General features: G+C 51.0%; 1 protein-coding gene across 1 annotated transcript in view; it reads right to left on the bottom strand.

The window, feature by feature from the left end:
- LOC144680694 (potassium voltage-gated channel subfamily KQT member 5-like) overlaps positions 1–12,762 on the bottom strand; it is a 108,484-nt gene extending 95,722 nt beyond the window's left edge. The window contains exon 1 of the mRNA XM_078541942.1: positions 12,641–12,762. Within this exon, the coding sequence (XP_078398068.1) occupies positions 12,641–12,683 (43 nt within the window). The 5' untranslated portion in view covers positions 12,684–12,762. The remainder of the gene's footprint in view (positions 1–12,640) is intronic.
- Positions 12,763–15,453: the final 2,691 nt, after the last annotated feature.

Here is a 15,453-nt window from a genome sequence, read left to right as displayed (position 1 = left end):
GGCTGTCTTTGGCAGGACCCTCATGAGTTCCAAGCCCAGAGGGCATTGAGTAAGAGAACGTGAGCAGTCAGAGCAGGTGAGTGAGCAGCCTTCCTTCAGCTCTAGGAGCTGCACAATCTTGTATCAGAAAAATAATTTGTAACTCTTTTGGGTCACAACCAATTAAACTAAATTAACAAAATCAGGGACAAAGTAAAAGGCAGCCCCTTAAAGGGAAACTGCAAAAACAAAAGACAAAATTCAAAGGAAACTTACAAACATCAAACCAAAATGTGATCAAAGGGGTCAATAAAACACCCCAGTCCTTGCGGTGCCCACCAAGCACGGAAGGCCTCGATAGTGCCGGCAGACACTGCGTGCTCTCTCTCCAGGGACACCTGGCCATGAACGTAGCTGCAGAAGATGGGCAGACAGTCAGGCTGGGCGACCCCTTTGTTTGCCCGCTGCTTGGACCTGTTAATGGCTAACTTGGCCAGGCCCAGGAGCAGGTTCACAAGGAGGTCCTCCTCCCTCCTGGGCCCCCTCCACACAGGGTGCCTGTAGATCAGGAACGTGGGACTGAAGCGCAAACAAAACAACAGAAAAAGATTCTTCAAATAACTAAAAAGGGGCCAAAGTTGGTTCGTAGTTGCACAAGGACAATTGCTTTTAACAGTGTTTTATTGTTACATTTCTGTTCAATGCTTATGAACAATAAACTTTATTTCAAAGCTCCATTATCATGCCCTCCCCATTGTTACCTTCCTCGCCAGTCTTGTGGAAAATGGTATGTGAAGAGTTAAAGATGAGCAATGGGTGTCAGTGAGAGGAATGGATTGTTGATTGTGGGACTGCTTTGTGCTGAGGGCTGGGAGGAGGGAACCAATCATGTCAGCTGCATTGTTTTTTTCATTCATTCACAGGATGTGGGCATCGCTGGCTAGGCCAGCATTTATTGCCCATCCCTAATTGTCCTTCAGAAGGTGGTGGTGGGCTGCTTTCTTGAACCGCTGCAGTCGATGTGGTGTAGGTACACCCACAGTGCTGTTAGGGAGGGAGTTCCAGGATTTTGTCTCAGATGAGCTGAAGTGTGACTGAATCAGCCCGTCCCGGGCATCCCTGGCATGAAGTGAGTGGTTGCCAGTGCCCATGCCACATCAGTATCCTCCTCCTCCTTCGTCTCTGGAGATGTAGAGCTGCACCTGAATCCAGGAGATTTCAAGAGTGGACTCTCCCTACAGAACAAAGTCACATAAAATCAGCCTCCAATACTCACTCGCTCACAGTCATAAGAATAAAAGTTGGTCGACTCTAGTTTTTGGGCATAGGGGTTGTGAATCACACAAATGAATGGTTTGAGTGGGCCAAGTTTGCAGAACATGCATCAAATCAGCACTGTGCAGGCCTTGCTGGGAGAGACCCGGGACCGCTGCATGCTCCATTTTGAGGGCTTCTGGTTTTCATAGGGCAGAATCTTCTGGCTGGCGTGCGAGTGGTGGAGTCTGCATGCCAGCGCTTTAAATGTCTTGTGAGCGTCCCGACATCAGCGCGCAGCATCGCGATATTTCGGTCGGCGGCACACTATGCAGCGGGACGCGCTCCCGCCATTAATTAAAGGCCTTGTTAAGGTCATTAACTCTCCAATTGACCAGGATTTTGAGGGGCCCATGTGAACTTTGGGTCGGTGCACGGGCCCAACGGGCAGGTGGGTAAGTGATTTTTTTACAAGCCTCATCCAGTGGCGGGATGAGGCTTGATATCGGAATTAAAAAATAGTTTTTGTGTATTTCATTAACACGTCCCATCTCGTGTGACATTTTCACTTGAGGGGGACATGTTAATGATTTTTTCATTTTTCTGTTTTTAAAGTTTCACTGGTTTTCAGGGATCTCCCTGAGGCAGCACTTTGCCTCAGGGAGATGTGCGCTCTTTCGCGCGCATGCACGAAAGAGCCACTCTGGCAATTAGGGAATCCGCCCCCCCCCCCAGCACAGGAAGTGCATAGCGCTTCCCGTCGGGTGACACGCTGGGCGGGCCTTAATTGGCCCACCCACTTAAAATGGCGGTAGGGCCCATTTCGGCGGCGGTGATCGGCTGTCTGCCCGCCGCTGAGTTGGTCAGGCCCACCCGCCCATCAAGGGCAAAATTCTGCCCATAGTGTCTGCTCCAGGGGGTGCTATAGAGCCAAATTTTCCAGCCATAGAACCTTACATCAGAGGAGAAGGCCATTCAGCCTATTGTGCCTTTGCCAACTCTTTGGTAGAGTTATCCATTTAATCGCACTCCTGCTTTTTCCTCTTGGCCTTGCAAAAAGTTTCTTCTTTTCAAGTATTTATCCAATTCCTTTCTGTAAGTTACTGTTGAATTTGCTTCCACCGTCCTTTCAGGCAGCGCATTCCAGATCATAACAACTCAGTGTGTGCAAAACATTCTTCTCACCTCCTCCCTGGTTGCCTTAAATCTGTGTTCTCTGGTTGCTAACCCTCCTGCCAGTGAAAACAGTTTCTCCTTATCGCCTCTATCAAAGCTCGTCTAACTTTGAACACCTTTATTAGATCGGGTCCCCTATGCTGACGTGTAATCAACGTGGAATATTGTGTGTAAATTGCATTGCATTATGAAGTCAATTCACCCTCATCAGTTCTTGCCAAAGCTCATCTCGTTAACTGTGTAATGAAGGGGGTAATTTTCGTTTCAGTAAATTGTTTTGTACTTCATTAGCGCAATCCCTTTCTTCGGTGGCAGATTTATTAACCAACTGTCACCCTAGCAGCTGCCAAAACCATACATTATCCCGAATGGGTCAGTTTAAAGCCTCATTACTCACGGAGGGTCAGGTTTATCTCACCATGTAAGCTTTGTCTAATACATGTCTGTGAGTAAGTTAACAACAACTCAAGGGCAGAAAGCTGGAAGTGATTGACTCCTGGTTTAAAGTGAACCCAAGAGCAGAATTTTACCCTTGGCGTGTGGGATTGGCAGGGGCGGTCGGGAAGCCGACTGTCGCTTGCAATCGGCAGCGCTTCACAATTTTACGTGGGCGGGCCAAATTAAGGCCCACCCAGCGTGAGACGCGGCCTGGGAATGAGCGTGAAGAGGCGGGCGGGGGCATGATGCCCATCGGGTCCAATGGCCAATTCAAATGCGGCCTCAGCAGCCCCTGGAAGGCTGCCACCGAGGGACGCGGAAGCGTTGCGAATGGAAAGCGGAGTGAGTGGACACAGCAGGTGGGAGGGCAGGCCGGTGGGGCAGTGAGCCCAGTGTTTTTCAGACGAGTGCCTTGCAGCCCTGCTGGGGGAGATGGCAGCATGGAGAAAAACCCTTGTCTCCAAGGATGGCATCCAGGGTCAGCAGCCACGACGTGGTGAGGCGCACATGGGTCCAGTCCACTGCGATCGGGAAGGGTGAGTACCGTGTTGGCATGGGTCACTTTGCAGAACAGTTAAGAGCTGCCCATCCCCCCGTGGACCTCAGAGGTGTTACAATGTGAGTAGCAAATGTTAATGAGGCAGGAGCTGGCCAAGGGGCTGAGACCTGGCTGCTTGGAAGAAGTGCCTTGCAGCTCCAGGGTCACGAATCGGCTGAGACCTGCAAGGTATTCCTCAGGTGAGGTTGGCCAGGCTGCAATGGCAATGCAGGTACAGGGTGGACTGATCAATGCTCCTCTCTCCTTTCAGGAGGAAGCATCCCAGAAGGGTGTGAGGGAGGATCTGGTGGAGATACATGAGGAAATGTGTGCCATGGTGTCCATTGTGGAGGAGTCCCTGCGCAGCATAAGCACTGCGTTAACCTTCATGGCCTAATGCAATGTCTCCTCCATGGAGAGAGTGGCAACTCTCATGAAGAGGCTCCTCCAGGAGCTCAAATAGGGGTTCCTGGGGTCGCACTTGGACCTGCAAGCCCTCACACCGGCAATGACCTCAGATGGTCAGTGTCAGTGTGGGAGATGAATTGGGCATCCAGTATCCCAGCTAGGTGCCCGTCCATTAACGGTGAGCAGGGAGGTCCAAAGTGACCTCATGTCGGCGCAGCAGCTGCCTATCATCTCTGGGCTCCTCTCAGGGTGCTCCGGATGACGGCAGCAGCTCCTCAGCCCCTCTGCCAGTGATCGTGGCATATGATGAGGCTGTGGTGACTATGGAGAAGCCAGCCATGGCACTGGCCGCTCCCTCCCAGTTGGGGCCAGCACAGGCTCCACGGGCCAGAGGACGCCCGCCAAGATCATCAAAGCCAACAGGACAGCAGAGTGAGCAGGCTGTCTCCAATGCCGATGCCAGCGAGGGGGGAGCACCTAGACATAGCACTCGCAAGCGAAAACTTAAAGCACTTTAAGCACAACACGGCCTGATCACAGGTGATATTTGGTTCCCCCATTTTTCATTTCTTTTTTAAATGGTGTGATGGAAAACACTGGTTAATATTAATTTCTGCAATGTTTCATATTCACAACTAAATGGTATGTTATTTTGTGCAACTGGCCTCTGTATGCTTCATTTGTTTTGCAGGGTAAGCCATATGTTATGATGAACGCGTGTCTCCTGAAACTTTAATCCTAAGGCACTTAGTTTATGTTGTTGACCAAGGAACTGGTCATGTCAGGGATCGAGTATGGAGCCTGCAGCCCTGGCAAGTGGTGGTGGTTCTTATTTGGTAGGCTAGCTGAAGGAGTGTTGGATCAAAGTGTCCTGGGTGTCCCTGCCTCCCTGTAGGTTACCCAGGTCTATGTCTATGCCCTCAGCGATCTCCTCACTGTGCTCGCCCTCGGACTCACTACTGGACTCATCACCTGTTGTTGTTCAGCTGTGTCAACATCCTCTTCCTCCACTGCGTCCCCCCTTGCCAGTGCCAAACTGTGGAGAGTGCAGCATGCAACAACTGTCAGTGACACACGGTCTGGGGGGTATTGCAGTGTACCCTCTGAACAGTCCAGGCATCAGAAGTGCATCTTGAGAAGACCTATGGTCTTCTCTATCACTGCCCTTGTGGAGGCATGACTCCTATTGTACCGCTGCTTGACCTCTGTTCTGGGCGGCGGAGAGGAGTCATGAGTCACCTTGTCACCCGGCAGCCATCCATCCAGTCGGGCTGGAGCACTGAAGAGCCTCAGCACCTGGGAGTGCCTCAAGATGTAAGCATCATGGGAGCTGTCAGGGTACCTTGCACAAACTTGCAGAATATGCGTGATCACACACTATCTGAACGTTCATGGAGTGGAAGCCCTTCCTGTTAATGAAGGCACCTGGTTGACCCGCTGGTGCCTTGATGGGGGAAGCCAATAATTGCCGTGAAGCCTCTGGCTTGCTCTGCCTGGCTGGCCTCGTCCATATGGTAATGAATGAAAGTCAATGAACGCCTGAACAGAGCTTCTGTCACCAGCTTAACGCAACTGTGGACAGCTGATTGGGAGACTCCACACAGATCCCCCGCTGACCCCTGGAAAGAGTTGGAGACATAGAAGTTGAGGGCCACTGTGACCTTCAGGGCCACTGGCATGGGGTGTCCACCCACATAGTCAGAGCTGATCTCAGGGCCGATCATCTGACAGATGGAGGTCACTGTCTTCCATGAGAGACGGAGCCTCCGTTGGCACTGCACCTCGGGCACATTGAGGTAGCTGCATTGCCACCTGTAAACCCTGGCAGCAGAATAGTGGTGTCTTCTGCGGCCCTTTCCTCCTTGGACTTGCTGCTGGCCCTGCGCCCCTTGTGCCTGCGCCTCTCCTTCCAAAGGTGGCCCCCCTGGAGGCTGAATGCGCACTCCTGGCCTCCTCCTTCATCCTCAGAGGAGGTGCCTCCAGCGGAGACCATAATCCCCATTACCAGGTAAGGGAAGGCTGTCTGATACCTGGAAGGCCCCATGCGGTGTGAATCCTCCAGGGGCCTGGAAAACAACCCTGAGTCCTGAACTGAAGTCCCTAAATGCTCTGAATGCAGCTCTGAAGCGAAATGAAGCTGTACTGTTCACAGAAGCAACCAGCAGCAGGTGATATCCTGCACGCCTCACTAATCACATTGACAAGGCCACTGACCCCTCTTATCCCGCCCGTGGATGAGGTTTTGCAAATTGTGGCCTGCCCGTTTTGTCCATGTGACAGCCCGGGCTATGTAAAGTCGGAGACAGTTGGTGTCTCAAGGGTCTTAACTGACCACTTAATTAATGGCAAGCGCGCCTCAGTCTCCATCGCGCGTCCACCTAGCGAAATATCGCGAGAGTGCGTGTTGACGTCAGCATGATCGGCCGACGTCAACGTGCTTTATTTAATGCTCGAGCGGATCGGGCGCGTGCCCGCCCAAGGGCAGAATTTTCAGGGTAATGTGCGGGGGGGTGGGACCCGCATGTAAAATGACGCGCGGTGACGTGGGGCGAGCGCCCCAACGTCACCGCACACCATCGCGATATTTCATTGGGCAGGCGCGCGATGAAGTGTGATGCACGCCCGCCATTAACTAAAGGGTTTGTTAAGGCCCTTAACTTGACAATCGATGGCGATTTTCAGGCGCCCGCGTGATCTTCGGCTTGGTGCACAGGCGCAACAGGCAGGCAGGTAAGCGACCTTTTAATAAAACTCGTCCACGGGCGGGATAAGAGGGCTCAGTGACCTTGTCAATGTGATTAGTGAGGAGTGCAGGATATCACTTGCTGCTGGTTGCTTCTGTGAATCAATCTGGTTTGTGGAGTATTTATTGCAGAAAGTTTTTAAACTTGCCTGTGTGATCTGTAACACTTCAGAACGAATTCCAGCAGCTTTCTGTGTACTTTGAACCTTCAGCTCAGCAGTATTCAGCCAGGAATCTTTATCAGGCCTGCAGCTTTCCAGAGGCCTCCCTTTAGCCTGGGTATGGGTTCTGACAAGTCCACTGGAGGCAGCTCCTCTGAGGAGGAAGGGAGGGCTAGAATAAGGAGGAGGACAGGAGTGCACATTCAGCCTCCAGGGGAGCCACCTTTTGGAGGCCAGGCACAGGCCCAAGGGACGTAGGGCCAAGAGGTTGCCCCATGGTGGAAGGGGCTGCAGAAGATGCCACTATCCTGCTGCCAGGGTATACAGGCGGCGAAGCAACTACCTCAATATGACTGAGGTGCAGTGCCGAAGGAGGCGCCGACTCTCAAGGGAGACAGTCAACTATATCCGTCAGATGATTGGCCCTGAGATCTCTCCTAACTGTGTGGGCGGACACCCCATGCCAGTGGCTCTGAAGGTCACAGTTAGCCTCAACTTCTATGCATCTGGCTCCTTCCAGGGCTTGGTTGGTGATCTTTGCGGTGTCGCCCAATCAGCTATCCACACTTGTGTCAAGTAGGTCATGGACGCTCTGTTCAAACGGGCATTGACCTTCATCCACTTCCGCTGCGACCAGGCAAGTCAGGCACAGCGAACCAGAGGCTTCGCGGCCATTACTGGCTTCCCCCACGTCCAGGGTGCAATAGGCTGCACAGATGTGGCCATCAAGGCGCCAGCAGGTGAGCCCGGAGCCTTCGTCAGCAGGAAGGGCTTCCACTCCATGAACGTGCAGATAGTGTGTGACCACAGGGTGCTGATTATACAAGTCTGTGCAAGGCACCCAGGCAGTTCCCACGACGCCTACATCCTCAGACACTCCCAGGTGCCGGGGCTCTTCAGTGCTCCGGCTCGGCAGGATGGATGGCTGCTGGGTGACAAGGGCTATCCCCTCAGAAGCCGGCTCATGACGGCTCTCCGCTATCCAAGAACAGAAGCTGAGCAGCGCTACAATAGGAGCCATGGCACCACAAGGGCTGTGGTGGAGAGAGCCATCGGTTTTCTCAAGATGCGCTTCCGATGCCTGGACCGCTCAGGGGGCGCATTCCAATACCCCCCAGATCGTGACTCGGTGATAGTGGTAGCATGCCGCGCTCTGCACAATCTTGCGTCGGAAAGGGGGGATGCAGTGGACGATGAAGACGTTGACGCAGTGGATGCAGCTGCACACGATGAATCCAGCAGTGATTCGGAGGACGAGGAAGCACAGGGGAATGCTGAGGGGCTAGATGCTGACTTTAACCCAACAAACCTTCAGCTAGCTCTACACAAATGGATCAGGAGACCAGCCTTGCCTGGCGCATCCATACGCGGCACGTAAGTGCTACATCTGTCACTTCATCAGCTGCAACTAAGGACTTTGGACATAAGCCTCAATGTCCACTCAAACACTCATGACATGTCTGTGAAACATACAAATGCAGCACAAAGGAGCCACCCTCAGTCATGGTAACACATGTGGATTTTATTTTGATCCATCATATGGTCCAACAAAATGAATCCCAAATGATTTTACAACTCCAAAAAATAATAATTCCCTAATCTAGGGCCAACACAAAAGCACCAGTGAGAAACCCATGGTGTGCCTAAAGTACTTTATGCTTATGTTTATGGGTGCTACGTCTTGGTGCTGCCCCATTGCTCGGAGTGGCATCTGAGACAGCCTCCTGAATCTGCATTCCTGTTGGCCTCAATGACCTTGGCAGACGTCCTCTGGCCCGTGGAGCCTGTGCTGGCCCCGCCTGGGAGGGAGTGGCCAGTTCCACAGCTGGCATCTCCCCAGTCGTCGCAGCCTCAACGGATGCAATGGTCACTGGTGGAGGGGCGGAGGAGCTGCTGCCCTCATCTGCAGCACCCTGAGAGGAGCCCGCAGAGACGACAGGCAGCTGCTGCGCCGACGTGAGGTCACTTCGAACCTCCCTGCTCACCGTAGATGGATGGCCACCGAGCTGGGACACTTGGTGCCCAGACCATCTCCCACATTGCCAATGACCAGCTGTGGCCACTAGCGCTGTGAGGGCTTGCAGGTCTGAGCTTATCCCCAGGAGAAGTGGTTGTTCTGCCGGAAGCCCCTCTCCAGGAGAGTCTCCACTCTCTCCATGAAGGAAGTATGACACTCTGACATGAGGCTCATTGCATCACTCATGCTCCACGTAGATTCCTCCACCACAGACATCAAGTGAAGCACAGCCTCATGTATCACTCCCAGATGCTCCCGCACACCCAGCTGCATTTCCTGCAGCTGTTGAATCGCGGATGACTCCAGAGGCACATCATCAGGCACCGACTGAGCATGTGCCTGGTCCCCTGCAGTCTTCCGGCTGCTGGTGCCATCGGCACTCTGTCTCTGCCATCTCCTCTAGCGATTGTGAAGTGCCCTCTCCACTGTGCCCCGGGACACTAGCCGATGTTGCAATTCCCACCGAGGTGCTAGTATCTGTGCTGGTGCCTGCTTCGCTGAAATGGTGTGATGCAGGTGACAGTTCAGGGCCCTCAGATGTCAGAGGTTGCACCTGTAATGGAGCCTGGTCGGCAGCCTCTGATGATGCTGAAAATAACAACAAGGACAGTGGATCAGTTACTGTCCACACAGTGACACACTCCATCCCTTTCCCCCTGGCTCATTATGCACTCAACCTTCCAGAACCTAAGGAGACGAACATTGGTGGGGTGGCAAATAGTCAGGAGGAGACCTAAACACTACAGGCGGATACAGAGGGGCTGGTCAGATGGCCTAAGGAATGCCAAATCGAATGTTATGTGGGTAAGTGTGAGGAGATGCACTTGGGCAGGACAAACAAGGTACGGGAATACACGAGGAATGGTAGGACCGTGGAAAGTAAGGATGATTAGAGGGACCTTGCTGGGCATGTCGACAGGCCCATTAAGGTAGCGGGACAGGTACATAAGGCGTTTAAGAAGGTAAATGCCATACTTGCCTTTATTAGCTGAGGAGTAGAATGTAGGAACAGGGAGGTCATGTCGCAAGTGCAGAAAACACTGCCGAGGCCACAGCTACACTTCTGCGTTCAGTTGTGATCAGCGCTTCATGGGAGGGATGTGATTGGAGTGGAGAGAGTGCGGAGGTTGCTGACCAGGATGCATGCTGGGCTGGAGAGTTGGAGTTATGAGGACACATACCATAGACTGGAGATATTTGTCATGGAGCACAGGAGATTGAGGGGTGACATTATTGAGCTTCATAACATTATGAGGGGCATAGATAGGGTGGACAGAAAGCAACTATTCCCCTTGTCGGAGGGATGACTAACTTGGTGGCATTTTATTTAAGGTAAGGGGCATGAGGTTGACAGGTGAGGTGATGAGGAACTCTTGCGCACAGTAATGTGGGACGCACTGGCTGAAAGGGTGGTGGAGGCAGAAACCCTCCTAAGATATAACAAGTATTTGGATGTGCAGTTGCGATGCCATGGCATAAACTCCCCTTCCAACATCTCATCACCGTGAATAGGACATGCGCTGGAGTTCTGAGTATGCGCCTAGCTGCATCTCCTGCAGGTTGCCCAGTGGTCAGAAATGGGATAAGGCGACTTTGGAAGGTGCTAGACACGCGCATCTTCAAAGGGCCGAGTGACCTTTGTCGATGACCCACACGTCTGACTCTATCAGTCTGTGAATGAGCAGTGTTGCTACATTAATGATTCCAACAATCATCAGTGATGGTGGGAAGACAGAGTGGATAGGACTGTGGACCTCAAATACCTGCCACTCCACCCCAGCTTCACCAACACCTATGGACCTGGGCGCATGGCGCCTTTCAAGCTCCAGGGCCTCTTGCTCAAAACGGCTCAATATCACCAACTGGACCTGGCTGCCTCCAGTGCGCAAACGCTCAGAGGCATTGTGCGCATTTTTCTCCTGCAAAACAGAGAAGACCATTTATTGGGGCTAATTGCTCATGTACTCTGCACGCGCAGGCCCCACCCCAACCACAGTGACCCATCTGAGGCCTCCAGTGCCTCCTCTCCACGCTACTGATTGGTCACAAAAATATATTACGGCTGCTCCCAACATCCCCCCACCCCCAACGGCCACCTTGGACACATTCTGCGTCCATCATTTTCAGAAACACACGGTCTTAGCTCCCATGGTAAAGAAGCGCAACTAGGTGCAGCGCCGAGGGCACCAGGTGGCTCTTGGCCACGAGACCTTGAGACTCCCTTCCACAATCTCATCACCGTGAATAGGACATGCGCTGGAGTTCTGAGTATGCGCCTAGCTGCATCTCCTGCAGGTTGCCCCCAGACTAGTCGTGTGTGACTAAGACCAACACATGGTGCGGGGAGAACCCATCTTCTCATGAACCACTGAGGCTGATGTAAGCATGGTCACCATCTGCTTGACCATCCAGTGGGCGACAAATGCCCAACATGATTCAATACAGTCATCACATTAAGACTTGGGTCGGGGGGTGGGGGGGCCTCAAAGGCTAAGGCTACCTGCTGGGTTAAATGCCCAACACCAACATGGTACTCACCCTTCCAGAACGCAATAAATCGTTGAAGAACTTACGGCACTGGATCCAGGTGCGCCGCACCACGTCGGGGGAGCTCACCACCTCCACCACCTCCTCCCAAGCACGCTTCATCATGTGGGTGTCCTCCTCCTCCCATCCTGGGGAATCAGCACCCCCCACCGTGCTGCCACCTCCTTGAGAAGGGCAGCAAGGCAGTCATCAGAAAAGTGAGGGGCACATTGGCCCCCCGCTGGCCTACCCTGCAGCCTGCCCTACCCCTGGGCCACACCCTGCAGCCTGCCCTACCCCTGGGTCACACCCTGCAGCCTGCCCTACCCCTGGGCCATACCCTGCAGCCTGCCCTATCCCTGGGCCATACCCTGCAGCTTGCCCTACCCCTGGGCCACACCCTGCAGCCTGCCCTACCCCTGGGCCACACTCTGCAGCCTGCCCTACCCCTGGGCCATACCCTGCAGCCTGCCCTACCCCTGGGCCACACCCTGCAGCCTGCCCTCCTTCTCTGGCCTTCCCTCAACATTGGCCTGCTGTGCAGACCCCCTGCGGTATGGCCTGCAGCTGGCCATAGTGAACAGTCTAAAGGAGGCTGCCAGGCCTTTTTTTTAAACAGACTGCTGGGTCGCCATTGGACCCGGCGGCCTGTACACGCCCGCCACAAACTTCACATTCCCGCTCTCCACGGGAGTCGGAAATGCGCTGGGTGGGCCTTAATTGGCCTGCCTGCGCAAAATGGTGGCACGGCCCGCTTCAGCACCTGCTCCACCTGCCTAACGGAAAATTTTGGACCAAGTGTTGGTTCCAGGCCAAAATTATTTAAAACTTTAAATTGTGCAATTTAAGGGAAGCTGGATAAGAACAGGAACAGAAGGATTTCCAGGGATGGAGTTGGCGATGTTATGGAGGTGAAAGTAGGTTGCCTCCAATGGAGACCACAAACCCCATTACCAGGATAACGGAAGGCTGCCTGATACTCTATAGGTAACGGTGTGGGAGCAGGAAGAGAAGTCATTGCAGGTGAATCTCTACCTTTGCCTGGATAGGTACGAGTGGAACCAGGGGAGGGCAGTCCCAGCATATGGATGGTGGAGAGGTGTTGCAGGAGGACGGTGTAGTCAGTAAAGTACTTTTAAACCATAGTCACTGTTGTAATGTTAGAAAGACTGCAACCAATTTTCACATAGTAAGCTCCCACAAATGTTTTCACCCCATAAATAACATAGAAGGTGTAAGCAGTGGTATACCTGTGACTCTAACCCCAAAGCAGATTCTCACTTGACAGGGACAGTACCCCAGATCTGTGGTGCTCCTGGTTTTCGGAACATTAACCTTTATGTGAACGCCCAGCTCCTCTTCCTCACCTCTGCGTCCTTCACGCTCGGGATGCCACTTACCAATGACACAGAATGGCTTCCTCACAAAGCGAATGCGCCCCATCCACCCACGATACCGACAGCAGCAGCCTGCTGCCCAGATCCTGATGATGAACTCCAGGCCGAACACCACGATCACCACAAACTCCTGCCAGCAGAACGCAGAACAAAATCAGTGGCAGCTCACAGTTACTGTCCAAAATAGAGCCAGCTATTGATGGGGGCTAGTCACCCTCATGAACAGCAGTAGTACAACATGGTTAGATCAATAAGCGTGGAAAGAATTAATACAATCGGTTAGTGTGAGTTTATTATTATCTATCAAGTGATAAACTAAAAACAAAGCCTGCCACCAGCTACAATCCTCAAACACTCTTTTCTCTGGAAAGAGAAGAACAAGGGATGAATTGATAACGGTCTTCAAAATTATGAAAGAATTTGATAGCGAAGACATAGCAACAGTGTTTCCACTTGCGGGGAGTCGAAAGCTAGGGACCAGAAATAAAAGATGGTCACCAATAAATCCAATAGGGAATGGGTAATGTATTATGGCTATAGGCCAAGTGCTGGTAAATGGGATTAGGTAGTAGATCAGGTGTTTCTCACGTGTCAGTGCAGATTCGATGGGCTGAAGGGCCTCTTCTGCGCTGTGATATTCTGTGATTCTGTGAATAGGTATTGTAGTTACTCCTTGTTCCTCATGAACTGGAGTCCACCGTGATATATTTGGTAATGTAGCAATCTTTTGTCCTTGGGCTGTTAGATTGCATTGAATTCAGAGCCAAGGCACAAGAGCAAAAGATCATCGAGCTGAGTCAATCCCTGTCCGGGTACCTTACTGGGTAAAACTCCACAACAGAGAAGTGGATTCCAACAACAGAAGGTAGCACAGAACTCTGCACTGTATCCAGTTGGTCTCGAGAACAGATCAGCCTCAATTGCACACTCATTCAAATATCGACCAATGTTCCTTAAAATCGCAATATCTGTATCACTTTTCAGTCTATTCACAACAAGAAAACAATGTACTGAAATCTCATCATATTTTACAATCTGTGAACAACTTGAGGGAGTGCTGCACTGTCAGAGGTGCCACCTTTCAGATGAAAGATGAAACCGAGGCCCCATCTGCCTGCTCAGGTGTATGTAAAACGTCCCATGGCACTCTTTCGAAGATGAGCTGGAGAGTTTTCCCTGGTGTCCTAGCCAATATTTATCCCTCAACTAACATCACAAAGACAGATGATCTGGTCATTATCACATAGCTGTTGGTGGAAATTTGCTTAACACAAAATGGATGCTATGTTTCCTACATTACAACACGGACTACACTTCAAAAGTACTTTATTGGCTGTAAAACGCTTTGAGACATCCTGTGGTTGTGAAAAGTGCTGTATAAAATGAAACTCATTCTTTTGCAGTAACGATACAGCCTGCATTTGATGAACTCTCCTGACCTAACACCCTGAATTCGTCCATAATTAACCCCTGCAAACATTATAGCACCTTCGTGCACAGACTGTTGCACAATCTATTGAGAAGAACCAATAACAACAACTTATATTTACATAGCGCTTTAACCAGTGGTGTAGTACCAAATTTCAAGGTGAGGGAGCTTTAAGAAAATGTGTTGGCCATATCATTTCTAAATCTACGATTATATTGTTTTCCTAGAATTACATCTGACTGGGGGATGGTATATAGAGGGGCCACTGCTTTTCTTGATTTATATTTATAACCTAGACCTGGGTGTTCAGGGCACAATTTCAAGATTTGAAGATGATGTAAGACTTGGAAGTATTGCAAACTGTGAGGACGATAGTGATAGACTTCAAGAGGATATAGCCAGGCTGGTGGAATGGGCAAATGAAATTTAATGTAGAGAAGTGTGAAGTGATACATTTTGATCAGAAGAATGAGGAGAGGTACATAAAATGAAGGGTACAATTCTAAAGGAAATGCAGGAGCAGATGGAGCTGGGTGTTTCTGTGCATAAATCATTAAAGGTGGCAGGGCAAGTTGAGAAAGCAATTAATAAGTTATACTGAATCCTGGGTGTTATAAATAGGGGCACAGTGTTAAAAAGCAAGTAAGTTATGAACCTTCATAAAACACTGATTCAGCCTCAACAGGAAGGACATGAAGGTTTTTAGAAAGGGTGCAGAAAAGATTTGTGAGAATAGTTCCGAGGATGAGAGACTTCAGTTATGTGGATAGATTGGTGAAGCTGGGGCTGTCCTCCTTGGAGAAGAAAAGATTGAGAGGAGATTTGTTAGACGTATTCAAAATCATGAGGGCTCTGGAGAGCTTAAATGGGGAGAAACTGATCCCAGCAGCAGAAGGTCGAGAACCTTAAGGTGATTAACAAAAGAACCAGAGGCGACATGAGGAAAAACTTCTTTATGCAACAAGTGGTTTGGATCTGGAATTCACTGCCTGTGTGTGTGGTGGAGACAGATTCAATTGCAGTTTTCAAAATGAACTAGGTAATTATCTGAAGAGAAATTATTTTACAGGGCTATAGGGAAAAGGTTGAAGAGTGGGACTAGCTGAGTTGCTGTTGCAGGGAGCTAACACAGAGACAATGTGCTGAATGGCCTCCTTCTGTGCTGTAGCCATTCTATGATTCTAGTATAGATACATTCAAGGAAGTTGATAAACACTTTAGGAAAAAGAAGTTGAAGGTTACCCTGATAGCGTGATTAAGAAGATTGGGAGGAGGTTTGTATGGAACATAAACACAAACATAGGTGAGATGGGCCAAATGGCCTCTTCCTGTGCTGTAAATTCTGTGTAAAGCTGCCAGCAGGGAAGACAAACACTAAACCACTTTT

This window comes from Cetorhinus maximus, chromosome 5 (genome assembly GCF_964194155.1).
Source record: "Cetorhinus maximus chromosome 5, sCetMax3.hap1.1, whole genome shotgun sequence".
Lineage (NCBI taxonomy): Eukaryota > Metazoa > Chordata > Chondrichthyes > Lamniformes > Cetorhinidae > Cetorhinus > Cetorhinus maximus.
The sequence above is the reverse complement of the archived record's forward strand: the minus strand, read 5'-3'. Positions and strand labels throughout refer to the sequence as shown.